Below are 25,822 nucleotides of genomic sequence, written 5' to 3'. Positions count from 1 at the left end.
GTTTCATGCATTGTGAGATGTGTGGCGTAGCCTTGCAGGTTATCATGTGAAAGTATTGAACAAAATATTAATATTTATTATATTTGTATAAAATACTTGGTAAATAAATATATTATAACATATTTTGTATTATAACTTTGATATTTAATTACAAGATAATGTAAAAAGAATACAATGGACAATGTAGTGAATATAATAAATTAATAAATTTGAAGATAGTGAATCTTTGAATTGTAGAAAATAAAGATAATATAACTAATAAATTATATCTGTTTTTAAATTTTTTATAATGAATATTTTTTTTAAAATAAAGGCATTATAGACATCTAATTCTAAATTAATTAAATTCATATGTATTATTGTTTGTTGTAGCTACTAATTTATTTAATTTAATAAGAGTAATAAAGTGGCGTACATACTTTTTATCAATAATAATGAAATCATTGATTTTTTTTTTTAATTTTCATTCGTTGTTGAGACAAATTGTTTTGACAATTTGTCAATGATAATTGTTACAATTCCTGTCAATAGAGGATGATAATAAATAATTTAAAATATATAGTTACAATAGATATTGTTATAATGATATAGTAAAAATTAACTTACAAATTTCTTTTGAAATTTTCATGCATTGATAAAATTCTGATGTGTAAACTTATTCAATTGGAGCCAGTGGGATGTCAACATTGTCAATTCTTTGGAAAATGGTCCTATCATTTTAGAGTCCTGATTTATGATCAACAACTTTGTAGTTAGGTGGCGCAGGTCTGACAATGATGTAAGAACAATTTTGTCCGATAAAAAAATAATACTCCTAGTATAATATTTATAAAATAATGTACAATTGTACCATATAAAAAGTACATACAAAAAATATTAATACCATAACGACCTAAATCATTCCAATAATGCAAAAGTATAAATAAAATATTAAGTTTTGTTCTAAATAATCAAAATAAGATTAATTAAAAAAAAACTTAACCTAAATTCATTTTTTTTAATGCATAAAAATCAAATGATTTTTAAAGTTCATGATTTATAATCTTAAATATTTGACTGCTATGTATTTAGTTGGACTAATTATTTGACCAAAGTTTGTGTTAAATTTTATATTATATATTTTTAAATACATTTTAACATATTCGTAGTATATGTTTAACAATTATGCCAACTCTAATTGGGATGGAGTTCGAACCTAAGACTTTTCTTATAGAAATTAATGAGTAAGTTAAAAATAATAAATAGTTAACGGAATATTCCGTTACTAAAGTTTATACTAACATAATTTAAGTTATTTAAGGGAATAAAATAATATAATAAATGGTAAATAAGGAAAATCATTACAAGATACTAAAATCAAAATAATATGAACCATTCATTTTAAGAAACAATTACACCGACATTTTTTTGTTCTAGTTAAGGACCTAACATTATTGGCTCTTATTAGAATTGTATGTATGTATTGTAGATGTAGATGTAGATGTAGATAAATATAGATATTATGTTTAGCTCCTTTCTCATTTTCAAAGGGTTAACAAAAAATTTTCTTTCTATTATATATATAGATATATAGAAATGCGCTCATATGCGGTCATCATCTGCCATGTAATCGTGTGACTTAATTTGCATCGTCCAATCATTTGCATCCAAAGGCACGAGACAATCTCAATGCACCATGTATCACTTGAAAATGCACCACACAACAAAGCACTCAAATATGCACCACACACTAGCACGTAATGCACTCCGATAACGGGTCAATTGAACTCGTCGTCAGATTTGACATCCCCGTTGAATCGTGTAATTCAAATCAATGCATCATTAATCACTCAAAAATGCACTTACAAAATACTTAAAAATGCACCACACAAACACGTAATGCACCATCAAAATGTACATGGTGCTTATCGTTTAATTTTCCTAATTTAATTCATATCACCAAGAATGAACAACATTAACCAACCTCATATACACACACAAGACTAATATCATTGTTCAATAAAACCTATGATGGATGCACTCATGCACCAATTTAATTCACATCACCAAGAATTAATAACATTAAACAACCCTCAACTATTGATTTACCTAAATGAATAAGTCTCCACTTTTTACATGTGAGAAGATGTTTTCACCCGACCATACATACACAAAATTTTACTTGCAGTTTTTAAAAAAAAAAAAAAAAAAAAAAAACTATTTTGTCATTGTTACATTTAATCATATTCTTTTAATTTTGCATCATTGCATCATTCACTTTCATTTGTTTTGTTACAATTAGTTTTCCATTTAAAATTTAAGTGTTTTACTGTTAACAAAAAGATATTCAAGCCTTTTGCCCCAACTTGTATTTTCTCTATGCTACTAACATACTTTCTCAACCTAATGAAAATGTTACATGCCATCTAAGCACAAGATGCTTGGCATAAATTATATGTTAGTCATCCTTATTAAACAATGAGTAACATATAAATTTATAAAAATAAAAATTTAGAGGAAAATTAATTAAATTATACAATGTTAATTCTAAACATATATATACATTTATAAAAATAGAAAACAATGCATATTGAATTAATCAATTATGTAACTTATAAAAATATAGGTAGAACAAATTGCACTTTTGGTCCTGTGAGTATTAGGGTACTGACAATTTGAGTACGTGACTTTCAAAACTCTCAATTTAAACCTTTAACTATGCAATTTTTGACAGATTTGGTCATCCGGGCCAAATTGCCGGCCAATTTTGGCCGGAAAAAGATTTAATGCTTCGAATTAATTTCTGATGAGGGTAAAAACGTCATTGCGAGTGTATTTCGATCATCATGAGCATCATGGTACTCCGGCTCGTCTTCTTCTTCCTCCACTGAGGCCACAGAGATAATAGGTTCACCACTAGCATTTCCACTGTCCTTCTCATCGGGATATCTAACAACAACTACAGGGCAAACGCAATGTCTAACACAGTAATCACTAACGCTGCCAAGCCTTCCATCGTTTCCTCTCTTAGTAGCCCCAAATCCACGGCTCCCCATGATGACGGCACTGAGTCCCAGCCTTTCGACCTCGAGGCAGAGCCTCTCCTTCATATCGTGGTCCTTAACGATGTGGATTTTGAACGGAATCTGCGCGTCCACCAGCGGCTGAGCCAGATCGGTGGCCTTAGTAGTAGTAAAAGTGTCGAAATCATCCTCCAGCTTCTGCTGCGACTCCTCGTTGTCAGTGTCGACGATGGAGGTCAACAGAACCCCAGTCAGCTCCATAGAGAACAGAGGTGGGGCGGACATGGAGGAGTATGACGGCGTCCCCGGGACGGAGGTAGTGGTGGACCGCCCACTTGACGGCGAAGGCAGACTCGTCGCTGAGGTCTACGGCGATGCCGATCTTACGCTGGGCTCCGGCCGTGGGGGTATCGGTGGAAGACGGGGTGGCGGGAGGCGGAAAGCGCAGGGAAGATGAACGGACTTTGACGTTGGCAAGGCGTGGAAGGTCGGAATCCGCGGAGTTAGGCTGTATTTTCCGGCGATTGAACTCGGATTGGGGGCACAGGGACAGGGTGGGTACTCACCGTTTTGATTCGCCGTTGCTACAATATATAAGAAATGACGTTTTTACCCTCATCAGAAATTAATTTGAAGCATTAAATCTTTTTCCGGCCAAAATTGGTCGGCAATTTGGCCCGGAGGACCAAATCTGCCAAAAATTGCATAGTTAAAGGTTTAAATTGGGAATTTTGAAAGTCACGTACTCAAATTGTTAGTACCCTAATACTCACAGGACCAAAAGTGCAATTTGTTCATATAGGTATAACCCTTGCTACTTTTTAATTGTAGTTACTAACAATTTTTACCATTAGCAATGTAATAGAATTTTCTTAAATTTAAATATAAAAAATATCAATATTTGTTTGAACGTAATAAATATTTAAATATTAAATATTCCATTCAAATTGCATAATTATTATAGCAGGAAATACTTAATTAAAAATTATGAAAATTTAAAATTTAATTTAAACTAGATGACATGCAAGAACCTGACATTATTATATGAGGTCTCCACATGGCATAATTTGCATTGCAGATAGTCGTATGCCACTTGACAAATATTTAATTTATAAATATAATGGTATGCACTAATAATATAAAATAATAATTAAAGTAGAGTCGCCTGCTGAAATGTATGCATTTGGACTTTGAATGGAGGGAGCCATGGAGCATACCTTTCAACTCCACACAAAATTTTCTATTATCCATTTTCTTGTTCTTATTATTAGTCAGAGAGAAACTACGAAAAGAAGAAAACCGCACATTTGACTAATTACCCTCTCTCAGTAGAGAAATATGATAGTGGTGTTGGGTAAATAACTATTAGCTGATAGCTGTTAGCCAATAGTTATACTATAAATTTGAGTTCACTTTGTAAGGTGGATCTTAGTCCAAAATATATAATTTATATCAATTCAAATTGTGAACATTCAGTGTGTAAATTGTGAATATTTAGTATGTAAAATTGTGAATATTTAGTATGCATGTAAATTGTGTATATTTGGACCAGGTCCACCTTGCAAGGTAGACCCGGGTCTACATAATAATTTCTGATTGGGTTAGTGAGTTTGACTAGTTGATATCACTAGCTGATTGTAAAAAGATATTTGGTAAATTAACTGCTAGCGATAACTGATTACATAAAAAATAACTTTCTCAAAAAGCTGATAAAAAAATGCTTTGAGCAGTTTTTTTTATATTTAAATTTTAATGTTTTGGAGCAATAAACTGTTAGAAAAAGCTAATTAATCAAACACTTATATTAGTTGTTTAACCAAGTCAAACACTACTACTTAGTTGTGTGTTTTTAAAAATTAAATACTACTTGCTAGTGACCACGGTATGACCAAGAACCCCACAAATCTGGCACTTCGGCTACCAATTATTGTATCGGCCGCCACGACCGCGGCCACCGCCACCACCACCGTGCGACTGTCCATTGTTCTAGCTGGAATTGCGACCGCCGCCACCACGCGACTGGCCGCCTCGACCTCGTTGCTTCCCGTCGCGTTGAGCTGTAAGGCTGCCGGGTAAGAACCACCGTGATCACCGCTCGCGACGAACTCCTCCACTCCCAAGAAGTCAGCTAGTTCTTGAAGAGTGATCGACTGTCCATGAACATTGAGAGATGACGTTAACGCATGAAATTGCATACTGATTATAGCAAGTGACCGCGATATGACCAAGAACCCCACAAATCTGGCACTTCGGCTACCAGTTATTGTATCGACCGCGGTTCTGACCGCCACCACCACCATGCGATTGTCCACTCTTTTGGCTGGAATTGCGACCACCGCCACCACGCGACTGGCCGCCTCGGCCTCGTTGCTTCTCGTCGCGTTGAGCCGTAAAGGCTGCCGGGCAAGAACCACATCACCGCTCGCGACAAACTCCTCCGCTCCCAAGAAGTTAGCTAGTTCTTGAAGAGTGACCGGCTGTCCACGAACATTGAGAGATGACGTTAACGCATGAAACTTAGACCGTAACCCCTTGTAGACATCAAGATCTTGTTCGTAAAGAGATATCGGCCGACCGTCAAGGGCAAGGTCCTCGACCAAAACCCGCGCGCCCTTCCGATATAATCGGCAATCGAGGAATCGCCTTGATGAAGCGAATGGAGCTGCCCGAGAAGATTCAAAGACCGAGCCCAAAAAGAAGAAGCAAGGGAATTAAAAAAAATGTCACAATAAGGTTCATCCTATTCCTCCTTATTGGAGGCTGACTTTGGCAAAAATGTCACAATAAGGTTTTTCTATTTTGATCCCAAAAATACTAAAAAAATCAATAAACAAATATTTGAATGAGCAAACCAAACGTCCCATATATTTCATCTCTCATTTCATTATTTGAAAATTTTCACAATCTATTCTTTATTCTCTATTTTTTTAATTAAAAGATATATTTATCAATACTTATTTTTCACTGTATTCAATTTTTTTCATAAATTATTATAAAATTAATCATACATTTGAAATTTTTGAGTGAGTTTTAAACTCAATATACTATATATAAGTTTTTAATTTATGATATCCAAATATATAACATAACTACAAAAATGTGAATCAAAACATATATGTTGAATTAATATTTTTCAATGTTGACTCTGTTATAATGTGTAGTATCTATTCGTAACAAGCACAAATCGCACCCAATAGGGATTGAACACACAAAATTTCATTTGGAAGAATCATTTTGTGCCACTAGACCATAAGGTCATTAGCTAATATAGAGTAATATTTAATCTAAGTGTATGTAAGTATGTTATGTTGGGATAAGTAGATGAGAATATAAAAGATATATTAATGTGGGTAAAGTAAGAAAATATGGCAATGAAAGTGGTTATTGCAATGTATAAATATGTAAGTAGATAAAAGTGTGAGTAATATAGTAGTAGATAAGTATGTAGTTAGGTGATAAGGGTAGCGGATAGGTGAAGTGAAAGTTTGTAAGTAATTATAATAGTGATTAAATATAAAATTATGTGTGTGTATTTAATAAATAACAACAAATTGCTTTTTTAATACCTTCATTAACTTGAAATTTTGGGAAACCATTTTCGGAGAGAAACTTTTCATTTTTTCAATTGTCCATTGTTTTTGTTTTTGGGACAAGAATTCATGTCACATTTTAAACAATTTTTTAGCTTTTTTAGAATAGAAATAAATAAGGGAATGTTTGACAATTATTTAATAGTTGATTGATTTAATTAATAGTTGATTGTGTTAAATGCATATTTTGACGAGCTGATAGTATTAGTTGGATATAGAAAAATGTTCGATAAATTAGTTGTTTGCTCTGTTTAGCTGATTACACGTAAAATAAGCTATAAATGCATAAGTATATTGTGTTATTTACTTAACTCTTAAATCACGTTTACAATTTATTAGTATTGTTATTCTTGTTGTTATTTTTTTTATTAATAATATTATAATTATAATTATAAAGAAATACTTTATATGTAATAATAATTCAATATTAAAAATATAAATACAAATAAAAATAAAATAAACATAAGTTGTCAATAATAATTCAATATAACGAGTAACATAATTATATATCTATATAAAGTGTTATGGACCGAGAGTTAATTAATATTTTTGGCTCTATGATGGTTTTGATGATATTAAAAATGTTAACTTGAACAAAAAATGAATAAATACAAATACTACAATAACCAACAATAATTAAGATCTGATTATACGTTTTTTTTTTTAAAAAGAACTGATTATATTTTTTAAAACGAAAATGTAATAAGCCAATATCAATAAGTTATTCAAAAAATATATATATTTTTTCATTTCCAGCGTATTGGCAATAATAAGTCAAACCAAAAAGTTCTGTACCAAAATTGATTAAACAAGTCAAATTTTAACTGATAAACCATTTTACAAAAAAAAAAAAAAACCTAAGTAAATCTCAACTAGAAGTAAAATTCTGTGACCTTTCCTAATTATAGAGTTGCCAATTGAGTACAAGGTATTTATGACTTATTTAATTACCTAACAAATATGATTTCATTTGTTGTACGTTACTAATTTGTTTTTTTGGTTAGAACATAAAAATCACTACTCAATTATAGTTATTCAAAAGAAAATATAAAAGTAACAAAGCTTAGTTAACAAAGAACAAAACCCTAAACTTTGCATAAAAATAATATTGATTGATTAACGACCTTTGATGTAAACATAGCATTCAAATTAAGTAGTCTAAGAAGACAGGCAGCATTGGCCTCGCTCGCTCTTTCTTTCTTTCTTTCTCCCTCATCTTCCCCTCTGTTCTGTTTTGGTTCCACTTCATTGGTGCTGCCCTAGATCTCAAACGAATACTATATTCTTTATCAATATATTATATATATTTATATACAATAATACTACGGAGTATAATACTTGCATATGCGTAGAGATTTAGATCTTTCAGATTGAGGATTTCAAGCGCTTCTTCGTTCTGCAAAGATCTTATCCTCCAGCTTAATCATCAGGTATTGCCTTCATTGTCTATCCATGCGTTTGCTCTAATTTTATCTCGATTCTGCGATATGGGTTGGGACCACTGGATGCTAGTGTTTGAATTTGTGCTAGATGATGCGTCTACGTAGGTTTTTGTCTGTTTACCTACGTTTATGTATAATGTTTGGAGTATATTGGAATGAGGAGATTTCAATGTAGGCAGCGATGGTAGATTTGATTCAATGAGATAGGTTTGACTTTTCTCCCCGGGTTTGGTTTGGGGCAGCTCGGGAATTTCAAATCTCCCCGGTTATTGGTTTCGTATTTTTTTTTTTTTAATCTTCTGTGGGGTTTGGCTTCGGATCTACTTTCAGTTCTTTGCTCAAAATCTGTTTTTCCGTTTGAAGCGTTTCCATTTTTCCCATTTCTGCTTTCAGTTCTCTTTTGAATGTAATATGGGATTAAGGGAAGTGAAATGCAAATCAGCATCCGGATATTGCAAAGTGGGTTTCTTGGAATCTTAATTTTCCGTAATTCTGTAGTTGAAATGCTGATTTCATGTTTTAGTTTGGTGATTTGTTGAATACGTAGTATCTATGGGTCTTAGTTATTTAATGTGTAATAGTGTGGGGTCATCTGCTGGATTTGAGAAATTGCCTTCCCTCTAGCTTGGGAATCTCCCAACTGGTGTAGGTTGCAATATTTCGGAGTTAAGTTTAAGGTATATGTCTCAATAGACGATTGCTTACCACTTCATTTTGTTATTTTTGCAGCTTAAGCTTACCACTATGAATTGATCTTAGATCTGCATGTGATTGAAATTGCTAGACCAAGTTCTGTGATTGTGGAGACTGGGTTTTCAGAGGGACACTGCATCTTGGTAGGGAGTTAGTTGCTAATGCATTGTCTTTAAATGAAGACAAATCAGGCCTGGCGTTTAGGCATGAAGGATATGCAGATATTGCCTGCCTCTCGCCAGCGAGCTCAGTTAAGGAAACCAACATGGATAATCGTTTTGGTTTCATTGGTTAGCTTGTTCTTGATCTGTGCTTATATGTACCCTCCTAGAAATTCTGCTGGTTGTTATGTATTCTCAACTCATGGTTGTGATTCCGAGTGGCTTCCCCCTACTCCAGCCAGAGAATTATCAGATAGAGAGATAGCGGCTCGTGTTGTAATTAGTGATATTCTAAATACACCTCCGGTTTTATCAAAGAACCCAAAGATTGCATTTCTATTTTTAACACCTGGTGCCTTACCATTTGAGAAGCTCTGGGATCAATTCTTTCAGGTTCGCCTTTCATCCCCTTTCGTTATGTTCATTGCCTATTGTTGCTGTTGTTGTTATTATTATTAGTTCAAATTTATTTTTCTGTTGTCATGTTACTGTACTATTTTTATGAATTGGTAAGCATTTACCACTTACCTATATTGTTTTGTCATATTAAATGCTGACATGTTTGGACTCATTGCATCTTAAATGTATAAGCCCTTGATCTTTGAAATTGCTATTTTATGAGATTGCATATAAGAAACCACTTTCATCTATGAGCTATAAACATTAAAAATCATGGCTGGTAATGCATCTGAACTTCAAATAACACAATGATAATAACATTGAATTGATGATGATTGTTTTCCAGAATCCAAGTAGATAAGTTGACAAGGATTACTATCGTTATTTACTCTCAATCATATGGTGATATAGATAGACTGCGAAGATTCAATTTTTCTTATTATTATAATATTTTTTTTCAATAAGCAAATTGTTTTAGGAATTAGGAACTTTGGAACCACCTCAGATATTAGCTTTTTAAATTTTTCTTAATCTTATGTACCACCTCAGACATTAGCTTTTTTACCTGGTCAAATATCTAAAAGCTCTCCCCCAAACAAGGCCTATATTTTGACTTGCCAAACTTGTATTCTTAATTAGTTATTCATCATTTCACAGCTAAGTCATCCATCACTTGGTAGAATTAAAAAAAACATATAAAAGAAATGTACACATATTACCTAACTTTTGATAATAAATTGCATCCTGGTTGTACCTTGCATTTGGTGCTTGTTGCTAGGTTAGGGTACTAAATATGGAATGATATTCTAATCAAACATTGCTCTATTGTAATAATATAACTTATTTTCAAAAAAATTGTCCATTTTTTATCTTGAAAAATGCTTCATTTCAGATAGTCACTTATTTTGTTCTGTCATCAGTGACATGTGATATATATATATATATATATATATATATATATATATATATATATAGTAATAATCAAATGAGATCACCTCTTCCCGTGAGATCCACACAAGCTACTACACGAATGCACAGTCTAGATTGTGTGCAATTCGCCCAGCATATGAATGCACAATCTACCCTGTGTGCATTCGTGCAGTAGCTTGTGTGCGTTTCCTTAGGGTCTCATGGGACTCACGGTAACAGGTGGGGATGCACTTGAACATTAGCCTCTATATATATATAATGGGCTCTGAGTGAACTCATTTTGATATTTCTCTTCTTTTTCAATTTATGTTGTCAGGGTCATGAAGGAAAGTTCTCTGTTTATGTCCATGCATCCAAGGATAGGCCAGTACATTTTAGCCGTTACTTTTATAATCGGGAGATCCGCAGTGAGAAGGTTTGTTGTTCTACCCTCAAATCTGAAGTATTCTGTATCCTATTTATGGCTTTAGTCTTAGTTCCACTCTGTTGCATGGAATTTTATTTAATCTTTTTTCGAAAAATATTTTCTAGCTGTTAACTTGTATCTTCCTTTTATTTATTTATTTGTTTTTGAAATATAATTTGAGGTGTTCACTTTTATTATAGGGTAATAAAGAACAGTTGAAATATAACAAACCCTCCACCCCCCTACTGAAAAGGGTACCGGACTACCGGGTTCCTTATTACATTGCTGGCCATTGGTTGTTTTAGAGAGTTTCATTTGAGTTGGACATTTTGATCCCTATTGATCAATAATTATATCTAGCATTATGCCTTTGAATACAAATTAGCTACTCCATATAGAGTGTTATATGGCATTTAACAACAAAATATAATTCACAGTTGTGACATTCCTACTATAGTTTTATTATCTTCTGTTGTTTTAGTATTTGGAAACTATGGTGTCATTTTATCACTGAAGTTGTTGGATCTCATTCTACAGGTAGTGTGGGGGAAAATTTCAATGGTTGATGCAGAGAGACGGCTTTTGGCCAATGCCCTTAAAGATCTTGACAATCAGCAATTTGTACTTCTCTCTGATAGGTGGGTAGTGATGCTCCACATTAACCTTTTGGCTGGATTTGTGAATCCTTTAGTGTTTGCATTTCTTAACAGAAGTTTCTTGAATTGCAGTTGTATACCCTTGCGTAGTTTTGACTATGTGTACAACTATCTGATGTACACAAATGTCAGTTTCGTAGACTGGTAAGCTCAACTTTTTATTGTGTTTTTTCTGATTAGATCAAATTTGGAAATATTCTTTTATGTTTTATTACTGTAAAAAAAAAAGAAAGAAAGAAGCAGAAGACCATTTTGGAGTACCCTATTTGGACCATATGTATTATGGAGCTTCCTTTTATAGGATTCTTGTCAATTCTTTTCTTTATTGTGAGCCCCTTCTTTTTTCCTCAGCTTTGAGGATCCTGGCCCACATGGAAGTGGTAGGTATTCAGAGCGTATGTTACCTGAAGTTGAAAAGAAAGACTTTCGAAAGGGTGCACAGGTACTTTCTCTATTCTTTTATCTTTTATTTTGTTTTTATTTTTGTTTTTTGTTTTCTTTGGGAGAAGCTCATGGAAGTTGGCAGTACTCGGCTACTTGCCACATTTTGAAAATTTTGACATGAGCGGTAGCTCTTACCAATCCTATCTGTTCAGTTTGTATATTATTGTATCACTCTCACTTTATTGTGTGCCTTATTCTCATAGCTTTTCACTTGTGCAGTGGTTTACTATGAAGCGACAGCATGCTGTTATAATTATGGCTGACAATCTTTACTATACTAAATTCCACGATTACTGCAAGGTGGTTCTTTTCCTGTAAATGATTTACATTTATATATGTTAAGGCTATACTTTTAAATCCTTGATCTAATATGGCCTCATTTTGTTTGAGTTTCAAATCATTTTCCACTTGCTTTGCATTGCACTATTGCATTAAGCAAGATGGTAATGATCTTGTTTATGTTCATTCATAGGCCTAGTAGTCTCTACAGTTTACAAGCATGGTTGTTCAACAGCCTCCTTTCCCTTAGTCCTTCAACTTAATCTAGTTGTTTGTGCATTAAGTTATCTTGTTTTATCAAGAACTTTACTACCCAGTATTAATCTCTTAGCTCCACCAGGCAGACTATTGGATCACTATGAGCTTTTAACAATTTATATATGAATATGGACATGTCAGACATGGATTGACTTATGAATATTGAATCACACTGAATCTGTCATAGTTTTTGTCATTTTGTGCATTATCTTTTGTTTGATTTATTGCCTTTGTTCTTGTTTGTATGTTTGTTTGTTTTATTTTTGATTTTTTACATTACGACTTTTCAAAGGAAGTATTCTACTCATTTGGCTTTTATGTTATGTGGGCCAATGATTTATTTATTAAATAAACATTGTATTCTAGTAATGAATTTTTCAAAATCTAGGGGTGGCCAAGGCTCCCAATTCTCCCCCACTTGTGGTTTCAATGTGGATCTGCCATTTGTTATACTAACACTAGTACTATTCCCATGCTAGTATGAATGGGGATTTATGTTTACTGGTTTCATTGATTGCTTTCTATTTGTGCTTAAATGTCTTTCAAGAAATTGTTCAACCTTATCAAGGCATAAAAGGTGTGGAAGATTCTGAAATAGTTCTTGTAACATTAACGTTTAAGTTGGTTGTAGTATAGGTTTGAGAAACTTAAGTGAATGCACTCAACAAATAGTGTTAGAAATGTTTTAATAATCCTTTTAGATCTGCGAATTTTAATTTGAGTACTAAAATGTAATCGATCCTGGTTGCATTTTGACTTTGACATAGTTTCTCTTGCTAATAATTGATTCTATTGATAAATTACTGGAAGACTCAACTAAGTTGATTAGTTGAGTGAATTACTTTCATCAGTTCATGCTTTATTCTCCTTGACACATGGAAACCAGTTAATTTCCTAGACCAGATAATTTGAGGCTTATTTTCAAATACATTTATTAGAAATTCAAAAGTGGGTCCAATTTTTGTTACCCTCACCTGTACTTGAATGCTTTCCTTGAAAATATGAAGAGATAAATTTGAACTTAAAAGTCATGTTGACAAAGACCCTAGTGACCTAGTCCTTGCGATATGCTAGCCTTCAGGTTCAGTGAATGTGATACACTATGGTGAATATCCTATCAATTGATGAATATGCTATAGGGTTGAATATCAACCTGAACTCGCACTAATACAATACCAGTATTCTTTTATCAGTTGTATCTGTTAGTTATTGTCACAAGTTTATCTTAGATTTGAATTACATTTTCAATCTCTAAATCGTTGCACTGATATGTTAATGCCAAGTTAGGTACAGCCTTTTGCACACATTTCAAAGAAAACCAATGTGCTATACATTATATCACCATTTGTTTTAGTTATATTTGAAATGTGTAAATCTTGATTAATGGCATTCAATCACTGACACTTTTTCTCTCACTTAACAGCCAAACATGGATGGAGGGCGTAACTGCTATTCTGATGAGCACTATTTACCAACCTTTTTCTATGTAAGTGGTTTTTTTATAATTTTATTTCTTTTTCAATTATGTGGAATTAGGGAAAAGATAAAATATTACTATTGAGAAAAGATTGTGAGAGCCTAGGCTCTCTATACTGTATTATATAGTAGTATGCTCATATTTATGGCAATGTGGCTGACTGGCTGTACAGCGGGCATGTACAAACTATGCCTATGCTATGGTTTTTTTTTTTAATAAAAAATAAAATTTCAACAAATTATAAACCTTGGAGTGTAATCGCTCTATTGCATTTTCAGATGCTTGATTCTTCTGGAATTGCAAATTGGTCAGTTACACATGTTGATTGGTCGGAGGGAAAGTGGCATCCCAAATCATACACCAGCCGTGATGTTACTTATGAGCTGATGAAAAACATTACAGTATGACTTGCTCTTCCTTATCTTTCATATCGATCATGTACATTGAATTTCCTTTTTTCCCACTTTTTGTATCTTGGATGTTCTTATTGCTGTACTTGTGAAATTCTTTGTAGTCTAGCTTTCATCAAAAGCCTCATAAATAATTTTGTGTTTTGACATCTCTATCGGGAATATTCATTTTACTGATGGAATAAATGCATAAATAACCTCTGAATCCTTGATTTAAAATGATTTTGTGCCATATAATTGTTTCCTTGCTAATTTGAAATGAGTTTTCTCCAGAAATTACAAATTAGGCATGGGTTGCTCTAATTCTTTTTCCTCTGTTTCTGCAGTCAATTACTGAGAGCGTGCATGTTACCAGTGATGCCAGGGTATGATTTTTCTTCGGTAGAATATATAATGCATTTGATTTTGGTGGTTGTCGTGTACTAACCTAACAATTTATTGTATGTTGCAGAAGGAAGTTCAAACTAGGCCCTGTTTATGGAATGGGAATGAACGACCGTGTTACCTGTTTGGGAGGAAATTCTTACCTGAAACTCTGGATAACTTGATGCTCCTTTTCCCCAATTACACGTCGATTTGAATGGATTGGTATGTGTAAGACTAATTCTTTGGTCGATAGAATTCGACTCCCTTCTTCTGCTGCATTTGTGATGTACCAACCGCTATTGTAAAGTGCCCCACGCACGGTATAGAAGGCTTGATTGCTCACCGAGGCTACTTGTTGAGGACAGAGGCGATCCAGTTGCTAGCAGTTAGTCGTCAAGCTTTGCTGGGGTGTTGGTGTTTTTTGTGTTATTTTTACCCCTAAATTTTGGGCTATTTATGTCATGGTAATCTTTGGACACGAAAATATTTGAGGACATTCAACTGTGCATCATCACTGTACGTTTGACCATTGTAGGAGATGCAAATTTGTGAAAGTTGTGAATATAGCCCGGCAACAACTCACTCACTGCTGTCTTTTACTGCTTTGTAGAACCAACCAGATATATATAATTTTCTGAAACTGGAAATTCATGTAAAATCTCTGCAGACTTGCAAGCAAAGCAGATGGCGACCTTTTGGCCTAGTTGGAGTGACTTATTGACTTTCATAGTTTGAGTCGGTTACTTTGTCGGCCGGGATTATGTTGTCTGCCTTTGGCCCCTTTGCTCATCCCTATCATTTGGTACGTTCATTCATGAGTCCATATCGATTTGGTGGTTTTGTCAAATTAGTATTTATGCGCAAAATTATTTGTCGAAAAGTATAATTATAATAATTGAGAATTGAAATTACCACCAAAATCGAGGATGGATCTGGTATTTTGAAATACGAATGATACAACAATAAAATTAGCTCAAACCCAAATGCAGTAACACAAATACCTCCTCATTCTTCAATCTAATAAAAACACAAGAATACTAAGAGCATCCTCAATAATAGTGTTTTTTTTTTGGTGATTTTTGAGGTGCCAAATAGGAAAGAGAGGAGGGAGGGAAAAGAAGAAAGAAAAAAAAAACAGAAAAAAAAAAAAACAAAAAAAAACAGAGCAGTGGACGAGACAATGGGCATGTTCTCTTAAAAAAACTGTGAAAAAATCACAAATAAAGATGCTCTAAAAATCCATGTGGTCCTGTCTTGTGGTTATGGTTCATGCCTGTGTCTTTATGTGCCTTGTCGTGTCAAATTTGTTGGTGCGCCTTGAGACTTATCTCTGGTTTTAAAGTTAGAGTTGTTTAGGTCTATATTTATGTATTCCTAAGTCTCAAAATGGTTTTCCTATATTTATACTTATTGTACTCAACGGGTGGAAGTGTGATACTTAGCATTATTCGCTAACGGTTGCTACACCGCATGTTTTTTATTAATTGGCTCGTGAGCGCCTGTGAGCCATGCTTGTATTTGAATAATGATTATAATTTATACTTTGTTTAGTTAGTTTTAGCCTGTGTATCTAGGTTCTCAAGCTTAGATGTGGCATAGCACCCCAACACTTATGTTTAGCTTCCGCCTTTTTGGGATATTAATGATAGAATTGTTCTTATTTGGTAAGCTTTAATGGGTTTAAATTATGCTGAAAATCGGGGGTGTTACATCATCGCTGGTCAGCGACGCTGTGGCCGGCCGAGAGGGCGCTCGTCGCGGCCCACAGTACGGACCCACTCCATGGCCACCCAGAGTCACGGTGATGGTCCTCTCTTGACTCTATCAGCCCAGGTTTGTCCTACTGAACCTACTTATTATACACAGGATGTCAAACACGATGAATGGCGCAAGGCAATGGATGATGAGTTCAATGCTCTTCTTCAGAATGAAATATGGTATCTTGTTTCATCTCAGTTTGATATGAATATTATTGGTTGCAAATGGGTCTTTCGTACCAAAAGGAAAGCTGATGGGTCGATAGATCGCTACAAAGCAATGTTAGTAGTAAAAGGATTCAATCAGGTACCTGGTCAGGATTTTTTTGACACCTTTAGCCGAGTTGTCAAGCCAACTACTGTCAGGTTACTTCTATCTCTGGCTATATCCTCATGTTTGTCTATTGAAACGTTCTCTATATGGATTAAAACAGGCCCAAGAGCCTGGTTTAATCGCTTGCATACTTTTTTTTCAGGCAACTGGTTTTAAAGCTTCAAAAACAGATGTATCATTGTTTTACTACTCACAGGCTTCAAGATTCATTTATGTTCTTGTTTATGTTGATGATATCCTTGTCATGGGCAATGATCAAAATCTTATCAGCTTTCTTCTTAATGCTCTATCGTTTGCATTCAATATTAGAGATCTTGGCGAATCCTGTTTCTTTCTTGGGATTGAAACCATTAAATGTAAAATGAAATCTTGCTTTCTCAACAAAGATATATGATATATATCCTAAAACAGGCTGGCATGACAGATTGTAAACCTTTAGTCATTCCTATAGCTGTTTCAAAATCCACTGTTTCCAATGTTGATCTATATGATGATGCCACGCAATATAGAAGTCTGACCGGTGCTTTAATTTACAATATCTTACAGTTACTCGCCCAGATTTATCTTTTGTAGTAAATCAGCTATGTCAGCACATGCATGCACCTACAGTCTCACAATGGGAACAGTTGAAACGTGTTCTAAGGTATGTAAAGGGAACTATCACTTTTGGTTTGAGAATTCGGCAATCGATATCCAGGGAATTGCATGCTTTCTCATATTCTGATTGGGCTGGTTGCCCTGATGATTGTAAATCAACTAGCGGGTATGCTGTTTTTCTTTGTTCTAATATTATATCATGGGTATGCGAGAAACAACGAACTGTTGCTAGATCATCTACTGAAGTTGAATATAAGCTATAACATATGTCTGTGCTAAGGTCATTTGGACTCTCTTGCTCCTACGAGAAATTGGCATAACCAACGTGTCCACTCCCAGGCTTTGGTGTGATAATCTTGGAGCTACATATGTGTGCAAATCCTATATTCAATGCTAGAACCAAACATATAGAAATTGATTATCATTTTGTCAGAGACAAGAGTTGCGAAAGGAGATATACAAGTTAATTTTATTTCAACCAAGGATCAGTTGGCAGATATACGAAGGCTCTACCTGGTCCTCGTTTTTCATTTCTTCGGAACAAGCTACAACTCACTAGTGTACCTTGTGCTTGAGGGGGAATATTAGGACTCTATGTATTTGAGTTTGATTATAATTTTTTATCCCAATCTCACTGAGACTTCCTCCTTATATATACCTATAATCTGTATATTATATTATTGATCATTATTAAATACAACTCTATCAGTTCTCATTAAGAGAACCCCTCAAATGCCACTCTTGACTCTTGTCTTCAACTGCACTGCAACCTTCACATGCAGATTTGAATTTGAAATTTAGTAATGATAAATGAGTCGATAGACGTGTAATTGGATTTATTTGAAGATGATTGTTGAATTAATTATTTTTTAATTGTGGCTAATTGGGTTAGCATTTGATTTGCTTGGGTTAATTGAAATTCCCGACTCCAATTTCTTGCAATCGTTATATTGTGGACTGTGGACCCTAATCTTATACGATGTTGTTTTGAACTTTAATTTTAACGTGGACCGTTTATTTTTTAATTCGCGTTACAGAATTTTGTTTTTTTTTTTGTTTTTTTGTTTTTTTGTTTTTTTGTTTTTTTTTTTTTTTATTATTGTAAAGCATGTTTATGTACATCGTGTTATACGTTTCTGTACATTATGTTACGAAATTTCGTATCTTAAGCGTAAAGATTTTGTACATGAAATTGATTAATAGTTGTATAACACAAAACATATTGTGTGTCTTATTTTACGAATTTATGTCTTGTATTATAAAATTATGTGCTTATAAGACATAAATTATTTACATAAATTAGATATGAGAATAAGTAAAATAAAAAACATGTGTATGTATCTCGTGTTATACGTTTCTGTACATCATGTTATGTGTTTCTGTACATTATGTTATGCAATTCTGTACATTAAGCATAAGGATTCTATACATGAAATTGATTAGTAGTTGTATAACACAAAACACATTGTATTTCTTATTTTACGAATTTATGTCTTATATTATGCAATTATGTACCTATATGACATTAATTATTTACATAAATCAAATTTGAGAATAAGTAAAATAGAAAACATATGTATGTATCTCGTGTTACGTAATTCTATACATTACGCATAAGGATTTTGTATCTAAAATAAATTAAAAGTTCTGTTAAAACATATGAAATGGAAGGTTACGAATTCTGTTAAAATTTAAATATCAAACGACGTCGTTTTGATTCAGGGTCCACATAGCTATGTGGACCCTGGTCCAAGATATAAATTGCCAATTTCTTGGTTAAAAAAATCACATGGATGTGATTTGGCCCAAATGACCTTTTGAGTTGATTAGTTTGGTTAATTATCAAGCCCAGGTGCTAATTGCCGTGGGGCCCGCCATGGGGTGATGAGTCCGGTTGTTATACCGTGAACCATGGTCCATACAGCTATATGGATTATGGTATGCAAACGGCGTCATTTCTTTAATAAGTAAAAGAAACGACAGTTGTTAAATTTTAACAAATTTCATATTTTGTGTATGTTTATAACTATGTTATCAAATAAGGCCTTGGTAATCAATAACATTATTTGTGAATGAGAAGAAAAGCCGAAGTGTTTATAAGTGCAACAAGGAAACAATCCGCAACAACAAAAATAACATTGTGGAGGTTCACGTACCAAACTATTGTTTCATGATAAAAGAAAAATTAACAGACGTACAAAATGTTGTTTGTTGTTGACATAAACAACGGTAGCTGGATGTGTTAATATGGATCAAATTAAAGGGGACATTATCTGACCTTGTCCAGTACGTACATGCTCATGTGTGGTTGTGATCCATTCCCGGTACAAGGCCAAATCAGACGTAGGTAAAATGGCATCCATCGTAACCTGTTGAGGGGCCCAAAACAACGTAATTACCAAATTAGTTTTGTGTAAATTGAATATTATTAGTATTATTATTAGGCAAATTTTTCTATGAGGATTCGTGAGACGTGTTGACTCTTTGATAAGTATATCACATAAGTAACTTTTCAAATTTTAATATTACATTCTTCATCGTCTCATAATCATTCAATCTTAAATAATAGGTTTTTTAGGTAAATCCCATCTTCTGGTTAGCCGGTAAAGGACTACAATGAGATAAATCAGCATAGGTTACTCATAACTGATCGAGTCAAATCAAGAAGGCTGGGATTCGAACGACTGACTGACCCATCTTGGTTGTGTTTAGATTTGAAAGTATTATATTTTTCCTTAAAAATATTACACTTTTTCTTATAAGTAATTAATAAATAATTTATTATTCATTAGTATTAAATTTCCAAATTACATTTTCTTCATGACGTAGGAATGTCTACGGAGCGGGGAGTATACTCTCCATCCCCGACCCTTAAACCCCACCATGGTCTCCGCCCCCGTCCCCATCGTCACCAGGGATAGGAAATCTTTTCCATTCCCATTTCTGCAGGAAATTTTCAAGGACGGGGAACTCTCATCCCTGGTCAAATTTTAATTAAACTAATATTTTTTTTTTGGGTTCAAATAATAGTCAAACTAGTATAATTTACAATGTTAAAATAAAATTTTTTAAATATTACATTTTTTTAATCTTAAAACAGTTAAATCTTCATCAATTCTCAATAACAGTTGAAATGTCAGATATAATATTCAAATAGTTTTCATGCAAATAAAAATATAAATAGACTATTACAAAAATATAACACATTGAATAACAAAATATAATACAATATATCTATAATAATAATAATAATAATAATAATAATAATAATAATAATAATAATAATAATAATTTATTATTATTATTATTATTATTATTATTATTATTATTATTATATTTTAAAAATAAAGGACGAGAGAGGGGAGAAGGGTATTTCCGTCCCCCATTTTGAAAGGGAATTGAAAATATTCTCCATTCCCGTCCATGTCCCTGATTCCATAAATTTTACTCATTCCAGTTCCTATTGAAGCGGGGATATGGAATCTCTATGGAAGATAGAGAAAATTGACATCCTTATTATGATACGACTGATTTTATCGATAAAAATCCGTGAGGTGATCAGAAAACTCGCAGATTATTATTATTGATGAATGAATGATGCATAGAATCAGTGTTGCAAAAATCCCGCATAGGCACTAATTAATCGACGCCTAAGCGCTAGGCGCTGGCCGGCCGCATAGCGTATCACCATAATCGGTGGTCTAGGAGCCTAGCCGGCTAGGCGGCCGACTAGGCCGCCTAAGTGCCGTCTAGGCTGTTTAGGCACTAACCGCCTAAGCCTTCTAGGCGCCGACTAGGCCGCCTAGGCACCGTCTAGGTCGCCTAGTCGGCCAATTAACTATTGGTCCATTCTTTTTTAAATGAGTTATTTCACTCAAAACAACATCGTTTTGAGTGAAATAAACCTAAGTTGTTCAAACTCTAGATGCTTTTTAGGTTAATATTTAATATTTTAGTATTAACTATTACTATTAAATAGTTTATAATTATAAGTCTTAAAAAAATTTAAAAATTTTAAAAATATTTTTTAAAAATAAAAAATAAAATAAAAAGTACACTGACGCCTAGGCACTGATTAATCCCCGAGCTCATCCGAGCGCCGGATGAGCGCTTAACGATTTTTTTCAACCATGCATGGAATAATAAGTAATGGATTGACAACTTACTTGGATCGACGGTGACAAGCATAGCGGTGCCTCCGAATTCACAGGTGCCGCCGGCCTGCTTCGTCCTCTGCCAGTAGCTGTTAAAGGCGTAGGAGGCGTGCGCCAATAGAGTGTCCGGCTGGAAGCACGACCCGTTGGGCTGAATCTGATCGCATTCCGCGCCCGATGCGCACGCGTAGTTCATCGCCTCCTGTATTATCGGCTCCGGCACCGCCGGCTTCGCCACGCACCACAGCGCCGTTGGCGCCGCAGTCGACGGCGGTGGCGGCACACTAGGCGGCGGGTACACCACCGGCGGCAGGAACGGGGTGGGCACGTACGGCCCGGTTGGCGATGGGATAATGCTCGTTGGCGGGCTGGGCTCGTAATAAAATGGTGGGCTCATACCGGGCTCTGTTGGGCTCGGAACACTTTGAGGTGGGCCATAGTAAGGCACGTTTTGTGGTGGGCTGGGTAGCATGGGAGGTGATGGAATGTATCCTCCGCTGCCGCCTCCGCCGCCGCTGCCGGCGGCGGGGCTAGGGACAGTGGTGGACGGAGGAGGATACACGCAGTAGGGTGGGGAGTTTTCCGGCAAGGGAATCGGAGCTAGAGAGTCATAAGGTGGCAAATTGAAAGGAGAACTCACGCCGTAGGATTTAGAGTTTGAATCCAACGGTAGAAACACATCAAACCTCTTCACTGTCTTTGATGATGATGAATGAATGGGAGCTCTGGGAGAGGTTGGAGATAATTTTTTTGCATCTTCAACAAAGATAATACAATAAAATTAACAAAAGAAAATTAGTATTTGTATGATTTTTAGTAAATTTGTTATAGTGAAGCACTTCATGTTCAGCATATATAATATATAAACGCAAATATGTTTCAATGAAATGTTGAACATATATAATATATAAACATAAATATGCAGACTAATTATAAGCATGTATATAGAATTTAAGTTGAGATGGAATATATGTTTCAATTCCATATTTATTTACTTTTATTTTTTTTTCAATTAACATTTTCAATAGTTGTGATTATTTATTTATTTATGATGTTATTAGTAAATTGATAGGCAATTACTCAATCATTTTGAATGATGAGAAAACCCACCGTCACTATTTACAAGTGTAACCAACTTGGCTAGGGTTGCTTCATCGGCAATTACTCATTTTAAAACCATATAATATATGCAGTTGTTCATTTAGACTACATTAATCAAAATATCATCATTTTTATATTTTTTTGAGTACTACTGATTCTGTTACAAATTTACAATGCAATATCTGTTCATAACTACTTTCTCAACCTACTGAAGCACAAAAAGTTAATATCGCCACAACATTTAATTTTTATGTTAATTTAGAGTAAAATTACTATTAGATCAATCTTATTCGGGAGAAGTTATATTTAAGCGTATGGTGAGTAGGAGAAAACAAAAATTATATGAGTAGTAAAAACAATAATTTTAGTAGGTAATAAATAGCAACTTACCACAATGTGTGATGAAGACAAACATTCCAATTAGCACACATAAACATTGAAGCAGACAAGACACTATATATACTGATGATGATGAAGATCTGCTTCTTGTTCTTCCCATGTTCATCAATGAGAGAGACTCCATAAAAACTAGAATTAATGTCTGTATGTATATTTTGAAGTTGTTTTATAATTTTCTCCTAGCGAGCTAGCTAATTAACTACCATCAATTCACACACACAGAACAGTTATATATATACACTTACACACACATATATCTATAAATATATATATAGGCAGAGAGAGAAATATAGATATATATATATATAGAGAGAGAGAGAGCATAATATTGAATAATAATTAAAAACTAGAAGTTGGAAGAGGAAGCAAGAGTAAAGTGGAAATATAGAGGCATCAGAGGAAGAAAGAAGAGCAAGCAAGAGAAGCTAATTAAGTTGTAGTAAAAAAGCCATATAAGCTAGCTGCGAAATCAATAAAGATGATTCTTTAGGACACCACTTTACATCAGTGTATATATGTGTTTTTGTGCATTTGCTTCTTTGCATTTCAATGTCTACCACAAGAAACATTTTTAAAAATGTAACTTTTTCCCAAAAAAAAAAAAAAAGAAAGATAAAAATCCAAAGTTTCATCATATATTATATAGGATCAAATGAAATGTACGTTCACAAATTATTTCAGAAACAACGATTCGTATTTCACTCTAATAACTGCTTACTCCAACTAAAGTAGTATTCACTATATTACAATTAAGCTCTAATGGTCACTTTGTTATAACGAATAATAATATGAGTTGTATTATGTATAGTATATTTCTAAATTCTATTCCACAATTGTTACTCCCTGATGTGTAACAAATAAGGATGAACTATTTTCATCATGTGGGTCTCCAGAAAAGTGTTCACATCAAGAATTTGACCGTGAAATTATATATTAAGAGTAGAAATTAAGAGTGCACATAGTATTTTCTTAATAATATTTATCAAATAAATCCAAATCAAATATTATAGTTTAATCATGTACATAGGTTGTGTCATATATCATATACATGAGAGTTGGGTATGTTGTATAGTTGTGAAGGACAGCATATGTGCTTGCCTTGATTACATGGGAAAACTAGCTAGCTAGTTGATCATCAAAAGTTGGGAGTGTCTTTTACTTGCTTTTGAGTCAAGTATCCCTCCCTGCCATGCCACACAACCCCATTCTATGTGTAATCTCTTAAAGTTGGATTACAAACAATGTTTTAATAAGTACTGTTATTTTAAGAAAGAAAGCCAAGGAACATGATCGTGTTGTATAATCCACCAGATTTGTTCGTCAAATTCACTGATATGTTAGTAGGTTTGACTAGTTGATAACATCAACTGATTATAGAAAATGTTTGATAAATTAAATATTACTTATAACTGATCGATTACATGCAAAATGATTTTTAAGGGTATAATTTAAAAAAACTGTTATGAGCAGTTTTTTTTTTTTTTTTTTTTTTTTTTTTTTTTTTTTTTTTTTTTTTAATTTTAGCATTTTAGAACAATAAACTATTACAAGAAGATGATTAACCAAACACTCAGCTATTTTAACAAAGTCAAACAGTTAAAAGTGATTAAACAAATCAAAATTGACCGATAAGTTAACTATATTACCAACATGGCATGTGTCTTCATAGTTTAAATTGATTTGTAATATATTTGATGTATGATCGTAATGAATTTGACTTAGTATGATCATCATGACGAACATAACCAAAAAGTTAAATGAATTTATTCAAGAGACATAAATTGAAAATGTGTTATATATATATTAGGACTCTATTATTATTAGTATTCGTTACCTATTGTTACTAGTATTAGTCTTGTATTAGGTTTGCTATTCGCTACTATATATATTCTTGTACAAACTTATTATTTGATTCATTCAGAAATATTATATCCTCATCTGGTATCAGCAGGTTCTTTTTCTCTCTCTCTATGGCGCACCTCGGTTCTGATGGCGGTTCTGAACGGACTGTTTCTGAGGCTGCGCTTGTGGCACCCTTGCAGTCCGGGGTGTCGTTTTCTTCGGCTCATCACTTCGTTTCCATCAAATTGACGTCCCGTAATTTTTTGTTTTGGCGCACTCAGCTTCTTCCGTTCCTGGATGGCCAAGGATTATTGGGTTTTGTCGATGGAACGTCTGTGTGTCCCCCGTTTACTGCGATTACGGTACCTTCTGCCGAGGAGGCTGCTGCTGCCGTGTCTTCGTCGGCCGTATCGTCCGCCGCTCGGAGTGCATGGCTTCGTCAAGATAAGGTCGTGCTCTCCTTGTTGATCTCGTCCTTGTCCGACGAGATGATGCATCTTGCCATCGGTAAAACCTCCTCTCGGCATTTGTGGGTGGCGATCGAACAGGTTCTTGGTTCGACGACTCGGGCCCGTGCTCTTCGGTTGGTGGGCGAACTGCAAGGATTGCGGCAGGGGGATGCTTCGATCCCGGATTATCTTGGGCGTGCTCAGGTGCTTATTGAGGATTTGGCACTTGCCGGCCGTCCGGTGACACTAGAAGATCAGAATATGTATATATTCCGGGGCTTGCGGTCCGAATATCGCCCTTTGGTGGCGTCGCTGACGAGGGGTGCTCCGGTGTCTTTACCCGAGTTATCCGATTTTCTTGTTTCGCAGGCCTTTATATGTGCTGATGATGGTGGTGACGTTGCTGCTGCTCCGGTCGCCATGGCGGCTCAGCGAGGTGGAGGTCGCTCGGGCGGGCAGCATCGTGGCGGCGGCAATCGAGGCCGAGGTCGTGGCAAGGGCCGAGGCCGCGGTCGAGGTGGCGCCGGGGCTGTCCAGTGCCAGATCTGCTCCGATGAAGGCCACTCGGCCGCTTCGTGCAATCGTCGTTATGATGGCGCTCCGGGGCCGCGGGCACATGTTGCATATTCTGTTGATGATTCGGCTTCGGTTAATCCTCAGCAGTGGTTTCCTGACA

The 25,822-nt window shown here is 34.6% G+C and overlaps 2 protein-coding genes across 4 annotated transcripts; one reads left to right on the top strand and one right to left on the bottom strand.

Annotated features, from left to right (window-relative positions):
* Window positions 1-7,728: 7,728 nt before the first annotated feature.
* On the top strand, window positions 7,729-15,160 carry LOC109173175. 3 transcript variants are annotated; one of them, XM_019322449.1, is made up of 11 exons: window positions 7,729-8,016; window positions 8,761-9,281; window positions 10,534-10,632; window positions 11,161-11,261; window positions 11,352-11,423; window positions 11,631-11,721; window positions 11,943-12,023; window positions 13,684-13,746; window positions 14,016-14,138; window positions 14,474-14,512; window positions 14,599-15,160. In XM_019322449.1, exons 2-11 carry the CDS (start codon window positions 8,904-8,906, stop codon window positions 14,725-14,727), a joined length of 1,176 nt encoding a protein of 391 aa, XP_019177994.1. In that variant the 5' UTR covers window positions 7,729-8,016; window positions 8,761-8,903; the 3' UTR covers window positions 14,728-15,160. The 3 variants fall into 3 exon arrangements, with proteins under 3 accessions (XP_019177994.1, XP_019177996.1, XP_019177997.1); XM_019322451.1 differs by having other exon boundaries at window positions 7,729-8,022; window positions 8,764-9,281; XM_019322452.1 differs by lacking the exon at window positions 7,729-8,016 and adding an exon at window positions 8,378-8,456 and having other exon boundaries at window positions 8,764-9,281.
* Window positions 15,161-19,266: 4,106 nt separating this feature from the next.
* LOC109173033 (leucine-rich repeat extensin-like protein 5) lies at window positions 19,267-23,126 on the bottom strand. Its single transcript, XM_019322294.1, has 3 exons — window positions 22,847-23,126; window positions 21,368-22,111; window positions 19,267-19,570 (listed from the first exon to the last, which is right to left on the bottom strand). Exons 1-3 carry the CDS (start codon window positions 22,977-22,979, stop codon window positions 19,539-19,541), a joined length of 909 nt encoding a protein of 302 aa, XP_019177839.1. The 5' UTR covers window positions 22,980-23,126; the 3' UTR covers window positions 19,267-19,538.
* Window positions 23,127-25,822: the final 2,696 nt, after the last annotated feature.

This window comes from Ipomoea nil, unplaced genomic scaffold (genome assembly GCF_001879475.1).
Source record: "Ipomoea nil cultivar Tokyo-kokei standard unplaced genomic scaffold, Asagao_1.1 scaffold0465, whole genome shotgun sequence".
NCBI lineage: Eukaryota > Viridiplantae > Streptophyta > Magnoliopsida > Solanales > Convolvulaceae > Ipomoea > Ipomoea nil.
Note: the sequence above shows the minus strand (reverse complement) of the source record. Positions and strands in the feature narration are given on the sequence as shown.

Coding starts and splice junctions, on each gene's coding strand:
- LOC109173175 (XM_019322449.1), top strand. CDS start 8,904: ATGAAGACAAATCAGGCCTGGCGTTTAGGCATGAAGGATATGCAGATA. Junction 11,722..11,942: donor ACTTTCGAAAGGGTGCACAG/GTACTTTCTCTA, acceptor TCACTTGTGCAG/TGGTTTACTATGAAGCGACA. Junction 14,513..14,598: donor ATGTTACCAGTGATGCCAGG/GTATGATTTTTC, acceptor TGTATGTTGCAG/AAGGAAGTTCAAACTAGGCC.
- LOC109173033 (XM_019322294.1), bottom strand. CDS start 22,979: ATGGAGTCTCTCTCATTGATGAACATGGGAAGAACAAGAAGCAGATCT. Junction 22,112..22,846: donor TGTCTTCATCACACATTGTG/GTAAGTTGCTAT, acceptor TCTTTGTTGAAG/ATGCAAAAAAATTATCTCCA. Junction 19,571..21,367: donor GCTTGTCACCGTCGATCCAA/GTAAGTTGTCAA, acceptor GCCCCTCAACAG/GTTACGATGGATGCCATTTT.